At 42.9% G+C, this 23,201-nt stretch overlaps 1 protein-coding gene across 1 annotated transcript in view; it reads left to right on the top strand.

The window, feature by feature from the left end:
- The window catches only part of TSPAN2 (tetraspanin 2), a 70,043-nt gene that overhangs the window by 23,709 nt on the left and 23,133 nt on the right, over positions 1 to 23,201 (top strand). The window contains exon 2 of the mRNA XM_077335006.1: positions 871 to 973. Coding sequence (XP_077191121.1) covers positions 871 to 973 — 103 coding nt within the window. The remainder of the gene's footprint in view (positions 1 to 870; positions 974 to 23,201) is intronic.

Genomic DNA, 23,201 nt, shown 5'->3' with positions numbered 1-23,201 from the left:
AAATGGGTGTTTTATATTTGTATGTCAACTCAAGGTTTTTTTCATGGAGAGGGCAACCGACAAATAAATCCTGAGGCGGACTCAAAGTTTCTGCAAAGAACTTTTGAGTACCGTGGGGGGAGGGCACATGCAAACCTTTTGTATGCCACACTCTTTCACACTTCCAGGGCCCGTGAAAAGATCAGCTCCTTACTAAATTAATGTCAAAACACAAATTCACTCAGTGGAACTATCAGCAGATTTTATGTGTATGTAGGGCCTTGGAATGTGTATAAAAATAAGTACAAGTCAGAGCTCACGTGGGTTTTTCTCCCATAGCTGAAACCTCACTTCTTGCCATGTTCACAATGCATTTGAAAATGTACTGACCAGTGAATCAAATGCTAATTCAGTAGTCTGTCTTGCAGTGCTTCAGTCAGTCTCTTTATTTTTTAAGTGCAGCATGCACATTTATTCAAATGAATATTCACTTATCTTCCCCTATTTTTATCAAAAAAAAGTTTTTAGAAACATTGAAAACATAGCTTCAGGTATCCAGGCTTAGTGGTATGATTGGTTTCCAGCCAGTCAGTATTGCTCAGTTGTAAATTGATAACCTGTAGTGAGTGTACCTCACAGTTGGCTCACTGCTCAAACTCTGTGTATCTGTATGCCCCTTCCCTAGGCCAGCAGTGCCTGCAGTTTTGCTCATGTGGTGAAAAGTTTGTTAGTTCCAGAGCAGTCTTTCCACTAGTATGTAGATGGGACATCATAATCATCTGCTTGGGAGTTTCCAGGAAGAACAAGAGGTTGTTTGGTTGCAGATTTTCAGTACTCCCCAGCCCTTCATTTAACAGTTAACCTTTTTGATTTTGTTTTTCTTTTTTCCAGTTGGCAGGCTCTGCAGTCGTCGCATTTGGCCTATGGCTGCGGTTTGGAGAAGTAGTAAGAGATTTAACAACTGAGGAGAAGTCTCCAGAATACTTTTACATGGGTAAGTTCTGGTTGTATGAAGGTTTTGAAAATTGCAAAACTAAGAAATGATTAGGAGAGACGCCTGAACAGTTAAATTTTCACTACAATGTCTAGTGACAACTCTCTACTTACTATGTTCAGTTAGAATTCACAGCCAACACTCACTGAGCAGCAGTAGGAACAAAAGAGGAAAATATTGGTTCAAGAAATTCAAAGTATCAATGATTTTACCTATAAATTTCTCACATAGCTCAAAACAAAAAATCTCAACTTTAAATGATGCATATAGGTCAAATTTTATGTGTGCTTAATTTCTAGGCTATATGATAGTAATTGCAGAGATATCCATGGAATTTCAGAGAGGGGGGTGGGACATATTTGCTATTTTTGCTATTTCTCTTGTTTCGAACACTAATAGAAATTACTTACTTGTTTTCAGATAATGAAATCTGTAGTGTGGAGAAGAGCTGGGTTTTGTACCCCATGTGTTACTTTAATCACCTACCCTTCCTCTCCCCTCAACAGGCACCCTGTCAAGTAGTGGGATTGAGAAAGCTCTGAGTTATTGAGCATCTGATCTTGCAGTGGCCTATGACCTAGTGCAATAAAGTTTGACTTGACTTGACTTGAGAGAGCTCTGAGAGAATTGTGACTGGCCCAAGGTCAGTCAGCTGGCTGCACGTGCCGGGGAATCAAACCTGGCTCTCTAGATTAGAGTCTCCTGCTCTTAACCACTATACCAAACTGGCTCTTAGCTAGAGTATCAAGTGTAGGATGGGAAGATGTTTGTTCAAATCACACTCCATAAAGTCATTCTCTCAGTGTAACCTGCTTGACTTATTTTTGAGGAGGATAAATGCTTGGATTCCACCAAAAATCTTTGCTGACAGAAAGACTGCCATCAGCAAAGCATATCTCTGCCTCTCCCCTTCCACTATGGCCCAAAATGCTCCCCTCCCAAAATGATGCTCTTCAGGGATGGAAGAACTCAAGAACAGCAGGTGGGGGGTTGCCATGGGAATGGGGAATCAAGAGAAATCCCCCCCCCCGCTCTTCTGTCTGAGGAAATGATCAGCATGATCTAAATCAAAACAACGGAGGAGAGAGAATTGTACAGTGCACTGAGCCCCTTGGAGGAAAGATGGGATAAAAGTGTAATAGCAAGAGAGGTATAGCTTCCATCTATGGTCTAGAAACATCGTGCATGTAAAATCAGTCACTTGACCCTCCTAAATTGTTTATAAAACATTTCAGGGAAAAACTGGTCTGTATGGTGTCCTTTGACATTTAATCTCACCTTAAATTTAATCTCATTTGCTGTTTGTGCCATGGGGTTTGGCAACATCTGTTCTTACGTTCATTATAACTTTCAGATGTAAATATTTTCTCTCTTTAGCAACTGTATGAAGCACATATATTACTTATTGTTCTTTTAATTCTGCGATGTTCATCACATATCCAGTTTCTGTCTCCCATTTTTCTTGCCTCTGCCAATATACTTGAAATTTACTGTGGGAGCAACTGCACAGAAGCCTTAAATACACTGCAAACTGACAATAGAAATCTGGATGGATTGATCTTCCTAATGGGTTACATTATGAAGTACAAGAATGCTCTTCTTTGTGCACGGAGGTGCTAGAGATGGACTCCCTTTTTAAAAATATATATATATTTATACCCAACCTTTCCCTAAACTGGCTCTGTGCAAGTACAAAACCAAGTCACAAAGATAAAATTAATACATATAAAAAAATCAAAAACAGCCTGAAGATGTATACGAGCCCATTGCAGCCATCCATCTACTGCAAAATTGAGTCCTTTGTCAACCTCAGGATAAAAAGGGGTCTCAGAAGTACATTGATTATAGAAAATCAGAGGTGATGGTGTCCTCTGTACCTCCCCAGGCAAGCCATTCAATGGTCTCACAAGTGAAAAAGCTCTTGCCTTAGTTGAGGAGGAGTGAGGCTGATAGCAAGCAAAAATGAGGCATCCAAGAATGCAACTTGTGCATAGGAATATTTTCAACAAGTATTTGGGTACGTTACTCTTTTCCACCCAGGTCAAATCAGTACAATGATTTATTTTTATTTTATTTTATTTTTTTAGTGGGAGAGGAGGGGGAAGGAGTAACCTCTTCCCTTTTGGACCTGACCTGGGCCCTTTGTAGTTGCTTTGAACTTTTAATAGAAAAAAACATGGTTGATCAAATCAGTGATCTCTTACCAGTTTGGCCCTGAGGACAGAGCGAGTTATGAGCTAGTTGATGATGAAGGTCCTTGGAATGTGAGGTCTTTATCTGGTTGAGCTTCATGTCCAGCCTTACTGTGAGCTGGATGAGCCTCATGTTCAGTCTCTCTGAGTTCCTCACCAGCATGTTGTCCCTGGCAGAGCAAAGCCAGCTAAGTGCACACTTACTGTTTTGCCTTCTGCGGCTCATGAGGCATGGAGGATCTGTTCGTATCCAGTTGTGCTCTGTTAAATGAAGCAAACAACCCAGACACCAAAAGTCCACAATGCTACTTCACATCCAAAGGGCACTAAGCCTTTTAAAACTGTCCTGGAAATTCTCACTGTCGGGGAAATGAGGAGCATGTACCAGATAAGACTGACAGATGTCCCTTTGCCTGGTATTGGATTTGAACATGCAGAAATCCATGTGGGCAGTTTTTAGAAAGCTTGGTGACAATTCATGAAGTTGTTCCAAAGATGCAATGGATCCCAGTTATTTTAAACTTTCTTTTTGGGATATTGGATATTGTGACCAAATTTGAACATCATACAGCTTTTATCCTTTGCCAAATGTGAAGGAAACAAAATCCAAACTAGCTTACCTACAGGGACAACATCAGCCACTGAACTCTAGGCATATTGACTGTCAGAGTAAGACAATTACTGAAAAAAGCGGAACTTGGGCCAAGACTGAGAGATGGTATCTCAGAGACTCTGTTATTCCTCTGAAGGGCTGACTACTCTCCAGATAGCTCTAAGTGTCTCTTGTAGAGTGAGGAATTGGCTCAGAGCCCAGTCTGTTTTATGGGACACAAAGGGCAAGATTTGCAAAAGGGCTCAGCTGTCAGAACTGGAAAGTATATTACTCAGACTGCAGAGTAATTGGCACCTCTGTAACATCCCTTTAGGCTAGTTTTCCTTCATCCGATTTTGGTTCATAGGGTGAAATTAGATTATGCTTAGTAAATTGTTCCTACTACAAATATTTCTTTTCTGGAATTTGTCATACTGGGATACACATGAGGGGATGTTATATTTCTTGTACAAGTGCACTGAGGGTTCTATATAGAGTCAAGCACCTTGCGACTCTCCATCATTCCCCACACTCAGAGTTCATCTTCTATCTTTTCATGCAGTCCCACATTGGGACAATACCTGCACAGGCCAGCTGTGAATATTTTCTTTCTAGCTACAAAACATCAAATAGGGGGCACCCTGCCCCTTTCTGAGGCAGTGCATATGTGCTCCATGGTCAGGTGCCCAACACATCATGTGCTCCATGGCAGATGCTCCCTTCCTTTCAGTTCCTTTTTCAGCACTGCAAGAATAGGAAATTTTCTCATATGCTCTATTGATTTTCTACATTGTCATCTTTGTGGATCCATCTACTGAGAGAAACTCCTTTGTTCACCAAGGACTGGTTTGTTATACTCCTTCAGGAGTCTACATTGTGCAAGGCAAGCCCCTTCATTGGAGACCTCTCCATTGTGTTGTGCTTGTGGTCCCTCGTCATGGCATTCAAGACCCTTTTAAAAATGTTCAAGATTTGGAACAAAAATTATGCACAGTGACAAGCATAAACGTTGTCTTTTGTGCTTTGGAGGGACACCTAATGTCAGAGCTTGCTTGATTTGCCAGCACTTCACCTCAAAGGCCTGGCCGATAGGGCCTCATGACTGAAAGCCATGCTCTGGGAGAGGGATTTGTCTTCTTTACAATAAGACTCTGAGTTTGATTTTACTCCCTCTGGCTCTTACCACTGAAACCAGTTCCAGACTCCCATCAATCTGCTTGTTTCCTGCATGCCCAATTATCACAAAGGCTTTGCTCCCTCCAAAGAACAGCCACCTCGGTTATTCTGGAGGCAGTTATTCATTTGCCCAAATTTGTCTTCTCCAGAACTATGTACTAAGATGCAGTTACAACTGAAACTTCTGGTAAAGAAGCATAAAAAAATGAAGTATAAGGACTCGGTCGAGGCTGCTCTCAGGTTAGGATGTGTCAAGTCTTCTAAGGGTCTGGAGACTGATCTGGATGTCATCTTAGTTTCCCTACTTACTTATCACCACACCTTGCCTCCTTGGTTGGTTCCTTTTTGGGCATAGAGGATGACCAATTTAACATCCCTGTGGAACAACTAGTAGTTTTGGAATCAGGGCCTCCCTCAACTTGGCAACCTGTGGAAAGTACTATCTTTGCCCATTAACTGGCTTAACATTTTAAAAGGGGCTTACCAATGTCCCCCCCCCCTACATCCCATATTATCCCTCAGGAGTCACTGGCTTTAGTATTAGCCAAACTGATGAAACCACCCCTTCAATCGCTAGCTTCCTGCTCCTTAGAGAGAAGAGGAAGTTTAAAATGAGATTAGACATGCAGACTCCACCCCGGATAACTCACTCGTGCTCAGGAGCAAGGGAGGGGGAGCAATGGAAGTGGTGGGTTCCCTAGCTTGTAGCTGAGTTCATAAAGGCAGGAGGGGGAAGCCCATGGATCCTGAGGGCTCCCAGGTTCCCTGGTTAGGAATCCCTGCTTTATACCTTGAGGTGAAGAAATAGGCTATTTTGCAAGCTCTATTCCAGTGGAGACTCACCCCACCTCTGTTGGTGAGTAGCTCACTAATGGTCCCAATGCGGAGCTGTTCAAGAAGAGTTCCACTTTCTTGTAACTGTTGTTCATCACTGTCTTCTGTGCAGACACACATTCCCTCCCTCCTACCTACTGTGAGCTCTCACAAGACCTATTGTGCCATGAAAAGGGGCTTGTGGCATCTTAGTGGGAACTGAGAAAAAAGGGGCACTTGCCTAAAGAACTTGTGGTGTGTTGAGCAGGAATCCTATGCATATGTTGGCTTTGAAAGGGGCAGGACACCCCCTCTTTGGAGTTTTATAGCTAGAAAGAAAATGTCCATGGTTATCCAGCACATGCGCAGTCCCAATGGTGTCTATGCAGTGCAACTCTTATTTTCCCATCATTCTTCATGTATAGGTGCCATGCGTTTGGTATACAGACCATAATATTCTGGCCATGTTCCCTAATTTGTCTGTCATTTCATCCCTGATGTGAGCCTGATATTCATGTGGAAAGAACCATATATCCATTTAATCTAAGAATCCAAGCCAAGATCATTTAATTCAAACTGACACACAATCACTTTAGATACTCTGAAGGTCTCTCTGTCATATGTCCATTGGGACCTTTAATGTGTACAAATGGGTAGAATTGTGTTTTGTTTCTCAGCTTGACCTAATAACTATATTGCTTTATCACAATTGACTCAAAGAAGGATCAGATAAAAGCATTCTGAATCGCTGTGTTGTTATTAAGTTATTTCTCGGCAATCAGCAGATGCTCTACCACTACCAAACCCACAAACATGAGAGATTTTGGAATGTATCAAAGCTGCCTTTGAGTCTGCCAGACCCAGAGAGGACCAATCCATACCCTTGTGAGATTTACACATGCTGTAACAGTAGACAGTTTCACCTCTAGTCACAGACAGAAGCTCAAAGATATGAAGGCAGTCGGCAGTGCAACACTGAAGTATATGGCTATAAAATCAAAATTCTATGTGAAACAATTCTCCTTCAGGGAGAGAAAAGCGGCATATAAGAACTAACTCTTCTTCTTCTAGATGGACCTTTGGTCTGATCCAGCAGAATTTTTCATATGTTCTTATGTTCATTCTAACAGGAATATGTCAAAACAGGGAATGGAAGAAACTATATAAAAATCACTGCTATTTACTTATTATCCATGTAACTTTGAACAATGCTTGAAACACTGCCAAATCTGTCAAGCTCAGTGGGATGTTCCCGGGTCTACCATGGGTCACATGGAAGAGAAACAATGGCTCACTGGTTGGCCCTGCGAGTAGAATGAAGAAGAAGAGTTGGTTTTTTTCTCTCCCCAAAGAGGCTCAAAGTGGCTTACAGTTGCCTCCTCTCCCCACAACAGACACCCTGTGAGGTGGGTGAGGCTGAGAGAGCCCTGCTATTCCTGCTCAGTCAGAACAGTTTTCTCAGTGCCATGACAAGCCCAAGGCCACCCAGCTGGTTGCATGTGGGGGAACATGGCCTCAAACCCGGCTCTCCAGATTAGAACTCCTAGCCACTACACCAAACTGACTGCAGCAGACTTTGCTGTTCAGATTTTGTTTTCACCATCTCATGCAAGAGCAAACATCCTGGGCACATCAATACTTTCTCAAATGGCTTCAAGAGGGCATGCCCAGGAGTTCTGTATTATGTCCTCTGGTCCAATATAGCTGATAGCTGCAGTTTTGCAGTGTCATAGTCTTATATAGTTTTCATTTGCTCTTTTGCTGGGGCAGCTGCTCAGGAGCTTGGTGGAGGAAACGGAATCAGATAATCAATGTGACAAGGAAATGTAAATGTGTTCAGTTACATTAAATATCCTTCTTCCAGCCCGTTTCTATTGGCAGCTATACAGATTTCCTGAGGCTCTGCACAGGCAAGAGGCACAAGTGAGGATCAATCCAGGGGTGCCTTGTTTGGGCATGGTGTGTGGACAGATGATGTGCTGCAGCACAATGGATCACTTGATCATCGGATGCAAATTCCTTCCCTTCCTTTTATAATAATAATATATATATTTAATCTGTCCTTTCAGTGTTGCTCAGGGTGGGTAAAAACACACAAAAGTTAAAACATTATTAATCTTACTGATTCCTGCAGCTAAAATTTCCAGACTGGGGGGTGGTATTAGGAGCTGATCTTTCCAACTCTCCCGCTCCCAGCAGTGAGGCCAACACTTATTGGTGGATGTTATTTTAGGCCCCTGGTATTATATGTGCCCTCCATCAAGTGCCTGTCAGGACTCATACCACTGCATTTTGGACAAGCTGGAGTTTCCAGGGCAGTCTGAAGGGCAGCCCTGCATAAGGCAAGTTGCAGAAGTCTAGTCTAGACGTGACAGTTGTGTGGATCGCTCTGGCTCGTTCTGATACCAAGCGATAAAATACAAGCTGCCTCACCTGGTACAAATGGAAAAATGCCAGATGGGCTGTTTTCATGATTTGGGCCTCCATTGGTAAGGAGAGATCCAAAATCATGTCCAAACTCTTGACTGTAGGCACCAGTGTTAACTGCACCTCACCTAGTATTAGGAGCTGTATCACCTGTTTCTCTGTATGCTGCCTTGAGCCAGTCTTCCATGGTCTCCAGATACCTGGCCAGATTGTCTGGGGGTGTCCATTAGCAAAAGTAGCTGGGTGTCATCAGCATACTGATGAGAGCCTAGCCCAAAACTCTGGATCAGCTGGGCAACAGGGGACGTTTAAGGATATAACCAGCTATTTTTTTTCTGGAGATCTTCTTCTGACTTTCCTGGAATAAACCCAGAAATGAAATTCTAATTAGGAACTACAATGAGGTGCCTGCCTTTGGAGATAAAAGAGACAGGAGGGACATGCAACAAAGAGGCTTCCAGCTCTATCCCTTTTATATTAAAAAGCATACACCCTTCAGCAAGGAAGTAGAATCTCCTGTTTCTGTGACTGGTTGTGATACTGTCTCCAACACTAAGAGCTTACCATTTGGTTGGTCTGGTTCTCATCTGATCAGTGGAGCTAGGACTCACTGCACAACCTAAAACAGCATTCTCTCGAATTTTGTTTATTTTTCTCACCTTTCATAGAGATTGTTCTATTCTGAATTTGCAAGCCAATGGCAGGGTTTTTTGCCAACAGTACCATTTGCAGCTGGCACAGTGTTTCCTGATTTACTTGTAGGCTTACACAGCGTTTTGAGATGAAAAACTTTGAGGGTATTGTTTCCTTTGAAGTCAGTGTATATTACCAGACTCCTTGGGAAATACTAGTCACTGTTGTAGTATGAACCACCCACTGTTCATTTAATATAAGCTGTTGTATCTATTTTTGTCCATCAGCTGGCATAGGAAATAAGGCATTCTTTGTGGATCAGACAAGGGGAGGAAGGTGTTATAAGATGAGACGAGAACTAGGCATGCAGGACTCAAACATTTACTGCCAGTTGTTTCTTCTCAGGTTCGCCTAGCCAGTGGTCATCTGGCCGGTTGGAGCTGCTGGCTGGATGTCTGCCATTCCCTGCTTTTCCTATCCTGCTTATTTGTGGGGGGATTTTTCTAGCCCAGCAGTATTTTTTGACGTTACAGTCATGGATAATTACAGTCTTTCACTTTCCAAATGGCAGACTGTTGTGTGGAGTCCCATCTCTGCCCGCAAACAGGCCTTTTCTGCCCTCTTGTTGCCCAAGCCAGGCCCCTGCTCATCTTTTCCATCTGCTGAATCCATCCCCTTGACAACAGGCAGGCAGCTGTGCTAACAACTCAGGCGTGAGCTTTGGTGCAGGTATAGGGCCCTGCCGGATGAGTTGCAATTCCTGATTGCTTTGTGTTAAATATACAGTACACAAGAGTCAGGCCAGCAGGAAATCCAGCACCATAGAAACCAAACTGTTTGACCTCTGCAGAATCGATCCACCTGCCATCTGCAGTGAGTCAAAATCCCAGGGAGTGTAAACAAATACAAATAGCAGCAGTGGCCATTTTAGAGTCAAGCTGAGTGTGGTGCCAAGGTCCCAGTGTGCTCATAGCTGTGTGCTGAGGTGACAGTGTCATAACCTTCATTTTGGGGCCTGTTCTGAACAGGAAAATACATCAAACTGCCATTTACTTATCATTGTTACAGACTGTTTGTGTCCATGCATGTGTTTGTGTGTGTGTGAGTTTGTGTTCTCAGACTCTCACTGCTGAGAGTCTGTTGCACATTAAAGACAAGTTTATTTCTGGGACTTGAACCATCAGGTGCTTGGAGTGTGCACATGCCTAATTCCCACCAGTGTAGGTTTGGGAAAGTGGAAGAGAAGGTACAGATTTCCACATTTCACCCTCGCATCATGGCCACATACAGCACTGTTTCTCCCCTCCACCCCCACACATCCTGGAGCAAGTTGTCTGCCTTTGAAAACTTGTTTCAAAAGAACCGCAAAGCCTTCTGGTGGTGAGAGTGAGGAAGTGGGAGGGGCAGAAGTGTGAAAGGAGTCTCTGCACAGAACACCTTTGTTGCTGTGCACAGTTGTGTGCTCACAGTAGCAATCAACACACAGTGGAAAATCATATTAGATGTAATCTGCCTTGAGTTCCCAAACACAGGGCAGACTATAAATCCCAGAATTAATAAATAATCAGAATTAAATTTGCTTATAAATTATCACAATTAAATGCTACTACATACCCTGACTCAGGCAGAATCAGCCCCTCGCTATCATACTCATTTTACTTGCATGGCTCGATGTACATAATTTGCTAGGTAATAGATCTAGATATACAGTGGGACTGCAGCTAGTTGAAAGAACTGCCCAGAAAAGTGGTTGAATGCAGCTGAATGGGCCTGTCCCACCACCATCCTCAGAATGGTGTTTACTGTTGCCAGGCGGCAGCAGCAGCTAGCAGCCTGTTCTGAGTGCTCCCTCTCTTGTAGCAGGTGCGGAGGTGCTCCTATTGGTCTCAGCTTTAAAAAAAAGAAAAAAAGAACAGTGTTGGGTATTTCTGGTAGCCTTTTGGGATGCTAGGCCTCTGTCATGACAATACTTCCTATTAATCCCAGCTGCGGCTTACTCTGAGGCAAGAGATAGGGGAATAATTCCTGTAATTTCACCATCACTATAGTTGGGACCCCAGCCAGACCCCCCCCCCCAACTATCCTCTGTTTTGTGCCTGCTTGACCGACTGCAAGCATCTTGTTACCAAGCACACGGGGGAGCAGGAGCAATAAGTATAGATACTGTCTTTTAAAACCTAAGTTTAGTGTATTTGCTTTAACTTATTGTGTAATCAGACGGTGAGGAGAGGGGCAGCCTATAGTTTGAAATATATATAAATGTAAATAAATTAGTTAATTAAGCCTTGGCCTTGACTAAGACTGCCTGCTATGGTGAGGATTTCTGGCTTCAAATCTAAACAGGAAATATTGGCAGCCTGAAGGTAACTACGGTACTTAAATAATGGAATATGCAGCAACAGAGGAGAGCATATGCAGGAAATAACTGTGTATGGAAAAATGAACACACTAAATCATAAAATAATCAATGACAAGCAAACGGAAACAGCAGTCAACAATAACGTAACATAGAGTGCATTCTCTGTTGTATATATGCGTTTTCTCTAAGCCTGTTCTTCCCTCTTTTCTCTGGATGTGGGGGATTTTCTCCCTTATAGAGAAGTATTTTGCCAAATTTCCCATCTCACAAAGACACTTTAAACCTTATTTCAAAGTGATTCTGCTGTTTGTCCCACTATATCTGCCTTAATTGATATAAACCTTGCATTGGGTTATTTATCCTGATCTTATATCCTGGTCAAGTATTTTAGAGCTGCAGTCTCTGAATGAACTTGCAGTTCTCCTCCCATGTCATAGGATAGAAACTGTACCTATGTTTGATTCTTCCAGGCCAGTCCCTGCCCGCCTTGGACCATGTTTTTCCTCCCAACTCTCTGCTTTCAATCAGCAGCCAGATGTTCCATGTCCACATTTGCATTTCCACTCACACCATAACTACTGTACCATTTAAGCTACTTATGTATTTATTTAAAATTTAAAATATTTATACGCCCCATTTTCTGCCAAGCTTGTCAGGACCCAGGGTGTGTAAACTAGTATGGCTCTAGTTCAGAATGCTGAGCACTACAGGGACATTCAGGCACAAAGTATTTTAATCTTCTCTCCCTCCCTACACTTTGTTGATCATTCAGTTGAGGAAGGGTAATTGCTTTGTGATAGAGCATCTTCTTTGCATGGAAAAGGGTTCAGGTTCAGTTTTCTGCATCTGTTTATGGGGCACAGGTCCAGGAAAGATCTCTGCTTGAGACACTGCTAAGCTTCCCCCTGCTCGTTAAGAATAGGTATTACCAAACTAGGTGAAGTGGTCAGCACTGGGCAGGGTGTGTGTGGAGGGGGTAACCATGGGTTGACATAGTATTATGTACATTCTCAGCACATTTTTATATTTTATTTTTCCTGGTTACCACTCACTATTTTGCCCTCTCTCGGGATTCATTCTAATCTAGGCTACCACCAGCTATAATTAATATGAGACAGAGCTCCTGTTCTTTCCATTGCCACATGGAAGGGATCATTAGTAATAATGTTTCACGGGTCTACTGTCATTGGAAAAGGTGGATCTGCTGAAACTTCCCTGCTATGTGGCTGTTGAAGATAGAAGTAAACTCTCCCCTTAAATCTGACATCCCTTTTTGGCTCTTCTTGGTACTAGGGTCGAGTCTGCATAGGGCTTTTTATCTACTCCCAGCCTGAATAAATCCTTCCTGTCTACACTGAATTTGATTTCCATTTTGATTTGGGGTTCTTTAAATTTTCCCTCTGCAACATGCATGATTGATCCTCAGTGACCCTACCTCCCCCTGCCCCCCCCCCCATACCCAGGAGTAGATATAAGACTTGATATTTGAAAAACAGCCACCAGGATAAATCGTAGATTTCTGCTTTTTGTGAATTAACTGCTCCATGCCTGCAACACTGACTTAGCAAAGCAGTCTTCCCTGATTGGCCAGGGTGTCAGTTCAAAGACGTCCTGGTTACAAGGCTTTAAAGTGACTGCGCTCCAGAAGCCCACATTTCTCTCAGCAGAGATTTGCCTAGTTCTCTGAGAGTCTGCTGCTGGCTTGGGAGTCAAAAGAGAAGAAATAAAGCACTAGTGCCGGCTGGACTTCACCTGACCTCCCCCCCCCCCCAGTTCAGGAAAGGTAGTTCAGCTTAGTGACCATTGCTCCCCTCCCCACACTGAGCTTCCCCAATCAAGTGCAACCGGCTTTGTGTTTCAGTTTGGGCGGGGAGGGAGGAAGGAGAAAGACCCAGGTTCAAATCAATCTCAATTCAGCAGGATCTCACAGCGGGGGTGGGGGGGTGTAGAATCAGCCCAGGTCTCTGTAGGAAGACATATCTTGCTTGAATACGTTCTTCCTTGCATTCCTTAATGCAGCCTTTCTCAACTTTTTTACTGTTGAGAAACCTCTGAAGCATGCCTTAAGCTCCAAGAAACCCCAGAAGTGGTGTGATCATGCAGAATATGGTTGGGAAGCATAGCTCTGCACATGTCCACCTGGGGCCGCTCCCCTTCAGGCCCATCATTGGCCACTTTGTAAGGGGCAGGTCGATCGTATGTGGTTATATCACCCGATAAATGTGGAACACATTTTTAAAATATATTAAAAAATAATTGTATCCCAGACATACAGAAAACCCTTCCAGGGATTTCAGGAAGCCCTGGTTAAGAAAGCCTGGGTTAATGAGTTGGAAGTGGAATGATTAGCAGGAGTACCATTTTCACTACAGGAAACTGAACATTCTCTACTTAGCTTAGCATCTTCTGGATTGCCACCAATTGTGTTTTGGGTGCCCATGAACAGTGTGTGGGTATGAGCCAGTTTGGTTTAGTGGTTAGGAGTGCGGACTTCTAATCTGGCATGCCGGGTTTGATTCCGCACTCCCCCACATGCAGCCAGCTGGGTCACCTTGGGTTTGCCACAGCACTGATAAAGCTGTTCTGACTGAACAGGAATATCAGGGCTTTCTCAGCCTCACCCACCTCACAGGGTGTCTGTTGTGGGGAGAGGAAAGGGAAGGCGACTGTAAGCTGCTTTGAGCCTCCTTCGGGTAGAGAAAAGCGGCATATAAGAACCAACTCTTCTTCTTCTTCTTCTTCTTCTTCTTCTTCTTCTCAACTAGAATTAATTTTTGCTATTTGTAGAATGATCCTGTGACCCATCAGCCACTCACGATTTTTAACAGCAGCACATGAACATCTTTCAAGCATTTTCACTTGGCAAAGCCCCTCTGTTGAGCTTATTACAAGGATACTGCCCTAAGAAAAGTTGCTGTTATGTCAGGGGCTATGGGAATCATTGAGAAGTGCACAGAGTAGATGATGGTCCTGGCTAGATCACAGGCAAGGGGTTGGGCTGCCTTACCTGTACTGTTGCTATGTAGGAAACATTGTAACGACCATCTTCAGAAGCTGATGATCTTCAGCCTCAGTTTTCATAATTTCCCAAGGAGGTTCTGTCACAGTGACAAGAGCCCCTGAATGAGGGCTAGAAGGGAAATTCTTTGCATCAAATCAGACAGAAAACATGTACTGCAGAACTTGGCAAACCATCAGATAAGCTGTATACTTTTTGCAGCCACTGAAATATCATTTAAAAACAGAATACAGTAGGATGCAAATGGGTTTTCCTTGTAGACTATTTAACACTATGTCCCTTCCTCTTCACATAGTCTGCTGTTAATGTTATAAAACCACCTCTCTCTCTCTCTCTCTCTCTCTCTCTCTCTCTCTCTGACACACACACACACACACCCCACCCTAGATATTCTTATCATTTGTGGGGACTACATTCTTTGCAGTCGGACGCTCACTGTCTCGGCCCTTCCTTGTCAGAGGCGGCAACACGGCTGTTTATTTCAGAGAGACAGCTCATGCTTCAGGATGAAGTCATGTCTCCCCTAGAAGGATATTAGCAGATTTTTTCCTTAGAGATGGGTGCCCACGCAGACAGGAGCAGCCCAGCATAACAAGAGCAAATCGCCTCTTGCTGTTTAGTGTCCGGTCCTGCTCTAATTGCCTTGCCTCATTGCCAGTTTTGAAAGTTAAGCACTGTGGTTCAGTACCAGATCCTTCTTGCTGCCTTTTTAAGCAACAAAAACTAAATCAAATATGATGCCCAAAGCAGAAAGAAAGCTTGAACTGACTCTTGTATCAGGCCCACAATTCATCACAAGCCAAAAATACATGGGAGTACTGCTACACCCAATATGAAACTCCACAGCTGGCATATGATTGGGGAGGGGATTACTTCAGTTGTAAATACTATTTTCCTACAAGGATGACTGAGGAGCTACCGCATATATGAAAATAATAGCAGTAGAGACTAAAATTTGTCTGGAAGTGAATTGGATCTTTTTTTAGCGTCCAGCTAGATTTTTCTTTTTTTGATGTAACATTAGCTTTGGAATGGGTTCCTCAGAAATGACAGTTGATAAAAGTAAACCTTAAAATGAAACCAAAAGTAACTTGATTTGGCTCTTTCCCCCATGCAGCAGCGGGGGCTGCACGTGCACACACAGGGGCGGTCTTGCAGGAGTGTGGGGGCAGGTGCAAAACAATCGAGGTAGCCTGGAGGTAGCCAGTGCCATGGCTCTGCTGCTGCCACCTGGCACCAGCTGCCCCTAGCCACCACCCACCACCGCCTGCCACCACCACCATGGCCACCAACCTGGCTACCCCATGGAATGGGCCAGACAACCCCACTTGGGGTCAGGATCCCAAGGTTGAGAACCACTCGTCTGGAATATGATCTAGATTATTGTATAGTAGATTTCTGTTTCAGGCATGACTGAACATATTAGACTAATAAGAAAAACCAGGGTGGTTTCAAACTCAGGAGTAGATTTTGAGTTTGAGAACAGGGATACCATTCTGGGAATGCAGAATTACAGCTCATCTCCAAACTGTAGAGATCAGTTCCCATGAAGAAAATGGATGCTTTGAAGGGTAGACTGTCTGGCATCATCCCCCACTGAGGTCCGTGTCCTCCCCAGGCTCCATCCTCAAATCTCCTGGAGTTTTCTAACCTGGATCTGGCAACTCTACCTTGCCCCCTGCCAGTGGCCAGTGGGGACCTGGCAATCCTATTTGAGAAAGAGCTCCCTCCATTTCTACTATTTGTCAGACATGAATAATTCTGTCCCCCCACAGGTCTGGTGTTAGAATGAACAAGATAAGGCTGCCCAGAGTTTAATATTGTACCTTTAATTAACAATGATCAGTATTTAGACAGATTGGGGCCAAAGATCTTGTATGTTCTGCTTTGTTCTCAATCTGACTCTTTTCCAGCATTAATAGTTTTGCCATTGAGAAGCATTATCTGAAGTTGTGATAATGGATTATGTGCATACATAAAGCAGAGTAAAATACTCTTCTGCCCCTACGCTGCGCTACCCATTAGCTGTTTTGCACCTGCTGTCAGGAATCCCCCAGTGAATTTACAGGCAAACAGGGCTGAGGGACCAAGCACTCTGTTGTTTTGCCATAACACCAGCTGTCTCCAGTCTCTGTGGGGAACTGCATGGCTCCAGCAGACAAGGTTTCAAATAATTAAAATCAGCTGCTTGTAATGAAGAAGAATCATGAAAGGAGTGGAGGGAGACATAGTCAGAATGTGAAGATCTGAGTTCAGTTCATGGACTTGTCTGAACTGCAGGCAATCAGTGCTCAGAAGACTGTAATTGCCTTTGGCTAAAATCTTAAGAACATTTACCTATCAAAAAGCACCACTAAATACAATAGGATTTACATCTGAGAAGTCCTGCTTACGGTTGCTCTTTTTTATTTTTATTTATTTATTATTTGGATTTATATAACTGCCGCTCTCAAGGAGCTGGCTCTCAGCAGTTTACAGGTATGTAAAACACAGATCCAATCCATAAAACAACAATGTCAGCAATATAAAACAATCCCCCTCCATTAAAATAAAACTCTAAAACTCTACAATATTACAGATGGTATTAACAAACAAATTGCCCACCCAGGGAACCATTGGGCCTGTCTAAAGTCAGGCAGATCTAAAAAAGCAGAGAAGGGGTTGATCACTTCACGGCTCAGGCACAGTCTAATACCAGCCCCAAAACCCCTGTGTAGGGTTACTAACTATAGGTCAGGGTGGTCAAACTGCGACCCTCCCAGATGTCCATGGACATCTGGAGGGCCGCAGTTTGACTACCCCTGCTATAGGTTGTAAAGATTTGGGGGGGGGGGTAGAGCTTGAAAGGGTGGGGTTTGGAGAAGGAAGGGATTTCAGCAGGATGTATGCTATGAACCCACATGAAGCTGCTTTGCACTGAATCAGACTGTTTGTCCATCAATGTCCATATTGTCTGCCTGACCCTTAAGAATACAGATGTTATGGATTAAACCTGGTAACTTCTACATGCCAAGCAGACACCCTGCCACTGGGTCATAAACTCTCTTATGGCCCTAGAGTCCATTATCCAAAGTAGCCATTTTCTCCAGATTTCTGTAAGCTGGAGATCAGTTGTTACTATCCAGAGAGATCTCTGGGCCCCAGCTGAAGGGTAGCAACCCTACTCCTGTGCCAAGTTTTCTTGGAGACTTTTTTTAAAAGAAAATTAATCATTAGTATTCTTGATTGATTTATCTTTTCTTCTGTTGCATTTTAATTGGAATTCTTGTAACCTACATCAGTTTTAGGGTAAAAATGCAATACAATTAAAATACATGTTTTTTTTCTTTCCAGATGATTAGCAGGACTTTGTCATCTTTCGTGATTTTTTTATATTATTAAAACTTTTAAAGACATTGCAGAGCTCCATACCAAACTCTTTCTAAAACCATACCAGTTTTTAAAAACCCTGTCTTATACACGAATATGCAAACTATGTAGAACATGGGCTCAACATAGAATCACAGAGTTGGAAGGGGCCATACAGGCCATCTAGTCCAACCCCCTGCTCAACACAGGATCAGCCCAAAGTATCCTAAAGCATCCAAGAAAAGTGTTTATCCAACCTTTGCTTGAAGACTGCCAGTGAGGGGGAGCTCACCACCTCCTTAGGCAGTCTTAGGCAGCATAGATTTATTTGGGCTATAATTACTTTATAAAAATTATTTCCATGTGATAAAGAGGAGGGATTGTTTCCCCTTATTTGACATATTGGATTGGTATCTAATCTGGTTCTTTAAATTACATCCAATGCCACTAAAATGTTAAGCAAATATCCTTAGCAGTTTCTAAGAACAGACAGACTTGAAATATATGAATCTGTTTCCTTATAACTCCAGTTTTATTTATTTGTTTGTTTGTTTATTTGATTTCTATACCGCCCTTCCATATGGCTCAGGGTGGCTTACATACAACATGGGGGATACATGAAACGAATTAATATATAACATAAACAAATACAACAACAATAATCTAAATAACACAATTTAAGTGATCTTAAACAATAAAATACAAACGGAACTTAGCTAAGGCCCTTAAAGAGGACAGACTGGTTCAGGCCATGGAGAGGATGTCTGAGTGGGGACCTATTGTTAGTCTCAGGCAATTGCCTGGTGGAGGACCTCCCTTTTGCGGAATATTGGGAGATTGGACATGGCCCTCATTGAGGATCAATGTGCTTCTTTGGGGCCAGGGATCACTAGCCAGTTGGCCGTGGCAGAGCGTAATGCTCTTTTGGGGGTATAGGCAAAGAGATGGTCTCTTAGATATACTGGGCCCAAACTGCATATGGCCCAGTTTATCGCCTAGGTAAAATTTCTGTTAATGAGGATATGAGCCTACAAGATTCAAGTTTTGCTGGATCTTGGCTTTTTACTATATACAGCTTAAAATTATTTTCTCTTATTTCCATTGTTCAAAAATCATTGACTGCTGAATTCAGAAATGGCAAAGTTTTACTCAGCATGGGGCTAGCATGTATAAGGCAGGCAGCTCTAAGAAATTGCAGAACTGAACTGAACATTTTTTTAATATATATTTTTATTAAAGACTAGCCATAAAGCCCGTTGCACCCAGGGATGCAACGGGCAATAGTGGGGAAAGGGCACAGCAGCCATGGCATTGCCCTACCTGCACGGTGCGGTGTCGGTGTAGGCAAGGCGGCCGGCAGGCATCCAGGCTGGTGGGTGGCCAGAGCAGTGGGCTTGGCTGGTCCTGGGCTCCTACACGTCTGGGCAGGGTGGTGCAGGATCACTGGCCTCCTCCGTAGACCAGCCTGCAGCTTTGGCAGTATAGGCAAGGTTGGCAGCAGGTGGCTGCACCAGCAGGCATCGGGACCAGTGGCCTGGTCAGGGCACCGCAAGGTCCACTGCCCTCCACAGCCAGGGAGCATCTGGCCATGAGGCTGGGAGCACGCCTCGCAACTGGCTCCTGGGGGCAGGCTCCGTAGAGGCCAGCCCAATCCACTGGCGCCCAGCATTGCCTGGCATGCGCAGATTTGGCCCGCTGATCCGGAAGCGGTGTCTGGACACGTCGCAGACACTGACCTGGACAGTGCTCCTCCCTTAGTGCCTTTTCACAAATATAAAAGGTACTTATGGTCTGCCATGAAAACGCTAGAGGGCATCACTCCTAAGGGTCAGACATGACCCAGTGCTTGCACAGGGGATACCCTTTACCTTTAATGGTTACAGATTTTCTTAGCAAAAACTACCCTTGCTGCTGTTACCATACATTGGAACAGGATTTGATATTGCTTATCCATTTCTTTTTCTATTAATTCTAGTAAAGAAAGCCTTTGGTTTAAACTAGAAGAATTGAACTAAACTCTTGATAATTAAAGCTTAAAGTTACTACTTCCCCTATTTTCTCTTCAAAAAAATTCAACTTGGCCTGTGTAAACAATTCTACCATGAGTGCCTACATCAATAGCCAAATGTTTTCAGTATATAGAAACTTTAGGTCAAGCAGCTGGATTTTAACAGAGCACTAAGCCTCTGCAAATGCACAATATAAACAAGCATTTGATATAACCTTGGATAAATTACTGAAAATCCTTAATTTTTCTCAATCCTCCTTGCACTGTGTGATATTTAACCAGTCTGTCAACACTAGCCCTTTTCAATCCTTAGGATTTTGACACTCCTACTTCATGTACGAGGAGTGTGCACTACATGTGATCCTCTTGATAGCCATGGTCATAGTGTGAAGAAAGCAACACATGTGTTTACATTTTCAATACGTGTGATCAAAAACCCTTAAAGGGAAGTGGGGTTCCAGTTGTACATACCAAAGCTAGAAGATATATACATTGCCTTCCCATTGAGTGATTTTATAGCAGAATATATGTAGCAGTTGCAATGTGTAAACTATTCTTAAGTAAAGAGGGAAGGGAAGTATGGAAAATGACAAAATAAAATCTAAATAATATTTTATTCCTCTATTTTCTCCAATTTAACACAGAACAAAACATACTGTCTACTGTATAAGTACATAGGTTATGTCATTTAAAATCAGGAGCCATTGCATTCTGAATCCTAAATCATTTGTTTTGGTAAATATGCAGTAGGAAAGAACAAACATTTGATACAGTATTTGTGCAGTACATAATCACAGTTATAATCTGATTACATGAAAGGTTTACAAATGTTTCACTGCAGTAAAACACGAGAGAGGAAAAGATTCAATTTCGTTGCAGAAGAACTATGGGACAGGAAGGAAGGCAAATTGAAATGCAGAGTTTTCTAATTATCTTGAGCCATTAACTCTGTGGATTTTCATCTAAACTGAAAGGAACTTAATTTCACTTTAATAGTCGGTTAAGCAGAATGAAACTCTGAACCCATTTATGCCCATGGGAGTCTCATTTATGAACTTCCATGTTACTAAGATGGTATTCCTGACAATTACATTTGGAATGCTAGTCAGTGAGGGGAGGAACGGGTAACTTTTATTGAGGGAATGGGTTTATTGATTACACCTTCCTCTGTCTTGCTAGCTTTCTAATAAACCTCAGTTTGACAACCTGGCAACTCAAGAGGATCAGTGGCTTGCTTCAGACATAACACAAAACCATAGTTTATTTTAACTGTGGTTAATTTGTGAAACCAACGGGGCTGCATTCCCACAGTGTTGGATACGGTGCTGCATTCAGAACGGATTAGCTTGCTTACACAGGATAATCCAGCTGCACATTACTTCTAAAATACAGTGAAAGAACACTATCCAGTGCTTGTGGGATTCCACTTACAGAAACTAATTCAAATCCTGCTTTGCTTCAACTAATGGCGATTCATCACTTCTCCCTTGTTGCTGCTGTCACTACTATCCTGATCAATTTGACCAGTTGGATTGAGGCCCAGTTTGCCTTTCTCAACTCACCATTCCAAATTGTAGCACTACTCCTTATCTCTGAAGCCCACTGGGTATCTTCAGCAACTCTTTTTGAGCAGAACTTACCTCACAGGCATTTAATTATTTATTTTCACAACTGGGAAAGCATCTGCTATTAATTACTAGCCTGGACATTTTTATTTCTCCAGTGTTTTCGTGAACTACAACTGAACTCAAAAGGACTGATGAGCTATTTTAGCAAAGAATTATCATACTACATAATTTGGATATTATGACACAGTTTACTAATTTGCCACTGATTTACTTTTGCTTTATATCTGTACTCTTCTAATCTCTGATCCATTTTGTCTGAGGAAGAGTGCATGCACTTGAAAGATCATGCCTTGAATAAATCTTTGTTGCTCTTAAAGGTGCTATCGGACTCCCTTTTTGTCTCACAGGCTTATGATAAGGCCAAAATGTCACTCTGAATTCAGTGGCAAATGATGAGATAGAATGGTTAACAAGGAGAAAACATTTGTAGGTGGCATCCAAACTACAAAAGTCTAGAGAAGTTTAGTGAGATATTTCTGAATATGTGCATAAAGCCAGTACGGCAGATATTGGATGCCTGAACTCCTCCCCCTCCCCAGCCAGTTAAACTCCTAGTCTAACAAAGTATTGTCTGTCCCCCAACTTGGGCTCCTTTACAATGGTAGCAGTCACTGGCTGTGCTGAGAAAGAGTTACATCATTAGCCCGAATGTGAGTGGTGCTGTGGGGTTTCTAGCACATTACGTGCTGGCTGCATAAACAAGTAAACTTCCTCTGAGGTTAATTATGTGCAGAAACATTGGCTGAAGGTTTGCATGTCACCTTTGAGACAGGGAAGGAGCAATATACAGCTTGCCTGTCTGGAACACTGCCAGCCTCCCATCCCAAGCACACACAATACTTCACCCGCTTTGCAGCTGCAAAGTCCTCTCCAGTCACTCCATGGGCTGTGCAGAGTGTTGGAATTCTGTGTTGATCACTAGAGGCAAAAGCCCTTTTTACCCTTAGCTGTCACAGAAAATGCTGTTTCCTGGTATTAGGTACTAATTCATGTTAGGAGGTTGTCGCTTCATTTCCTAGCCCCAAATGAGATATTCCAAAAACGGGAGGGAAAAGATAGATTCACTTGTCTAAATGAGAGATGGACAGCTAGCACCCCCAAAACAATTTTAGCTGGCTCTTTAAGTCCTGTCAAATGTTTATCACAGTGTGGTTAAGGAGACCACACCATTATTTTACCTCACACTTTTAAATATGACTTTTAAATATAATACCCCAATCCTAGGGCCAAACTCGTGACTACCATGAGAATGCTGCCACCATTTAAAATGTGAGTTATCCAAAGAAGAAGCTCAGGATTCAAGTTTAGTTCGTTCTCCATTCCCACTTCGTGATGTTTTCATAGATACATTTCAACTCCGCCTACTATTTGCCTCTCCTCCTGCCCACCCCCTCTCCCATGTTTACATGTTTACATGTTTTTTCTCCCATGTTTTTTCTCCCATGTTTACATGTTTTTAACATGTTTACAACATATCTTTGCAATAACAATAGTGCCCGCTTCCTGACAACGCTCTAGAAAGTTAACTTTAATCAAAATCTAGGACCACATTTCTCCCCCTGCCTCCCCCATCTCCCCTTCCAGCACCTAAATACATGTTCATGATTTAAGGTGCAACAGAGCAATTCATAATTTTTGTGCAGATGAACAGTTGTGTAATGGCAGACAATGTGCTTTGTCTTCATGCATGTGTGGAGAGTGCACATCAACACAAGAACCTCCCCCGCCATTGCTTGGGTAATTCAAGTGCCATTGGAATTGAAGGATGGGGGGGTGCAATTTTTAAAATTGTGTTATGATGCAAGTGCGTTATTGCACATGCTCAGACAAAAAAAGGGGGGGCATGACAGGAGGTAGGACCACTCACATTACCAATGGAAATGCCACAATTGGAGTCCTGGCCAGTGGTAGGAGAAAACCACAGATGCAGAATGCCAGATGCAAATTCAGAGTCTACATTTAGAATCTGATACAGTGAAAACAGTGGCAAATCATAACTGTGGAATCAGTCTTAAAGTCTCTAAAAACAGTTT

The sequence above is a fragment of the Paroedura picta genome, chromosome 4, assembly GCF_049243985.1.
Source record: "Paroedura picta isolate Pp20150507F chromosome 4, Ppicta_v3.0, whole genome shotgun sequence".
Lineage (NCBI taxonomy): Eukaryota > Metazoa > Chordata > Lepidosauria > Squamata > Gekkonidae > Paroedura > Paroedura picta.
This window is presented reverse-complemented; position numbering and strand designations above follow the sequence as displayed.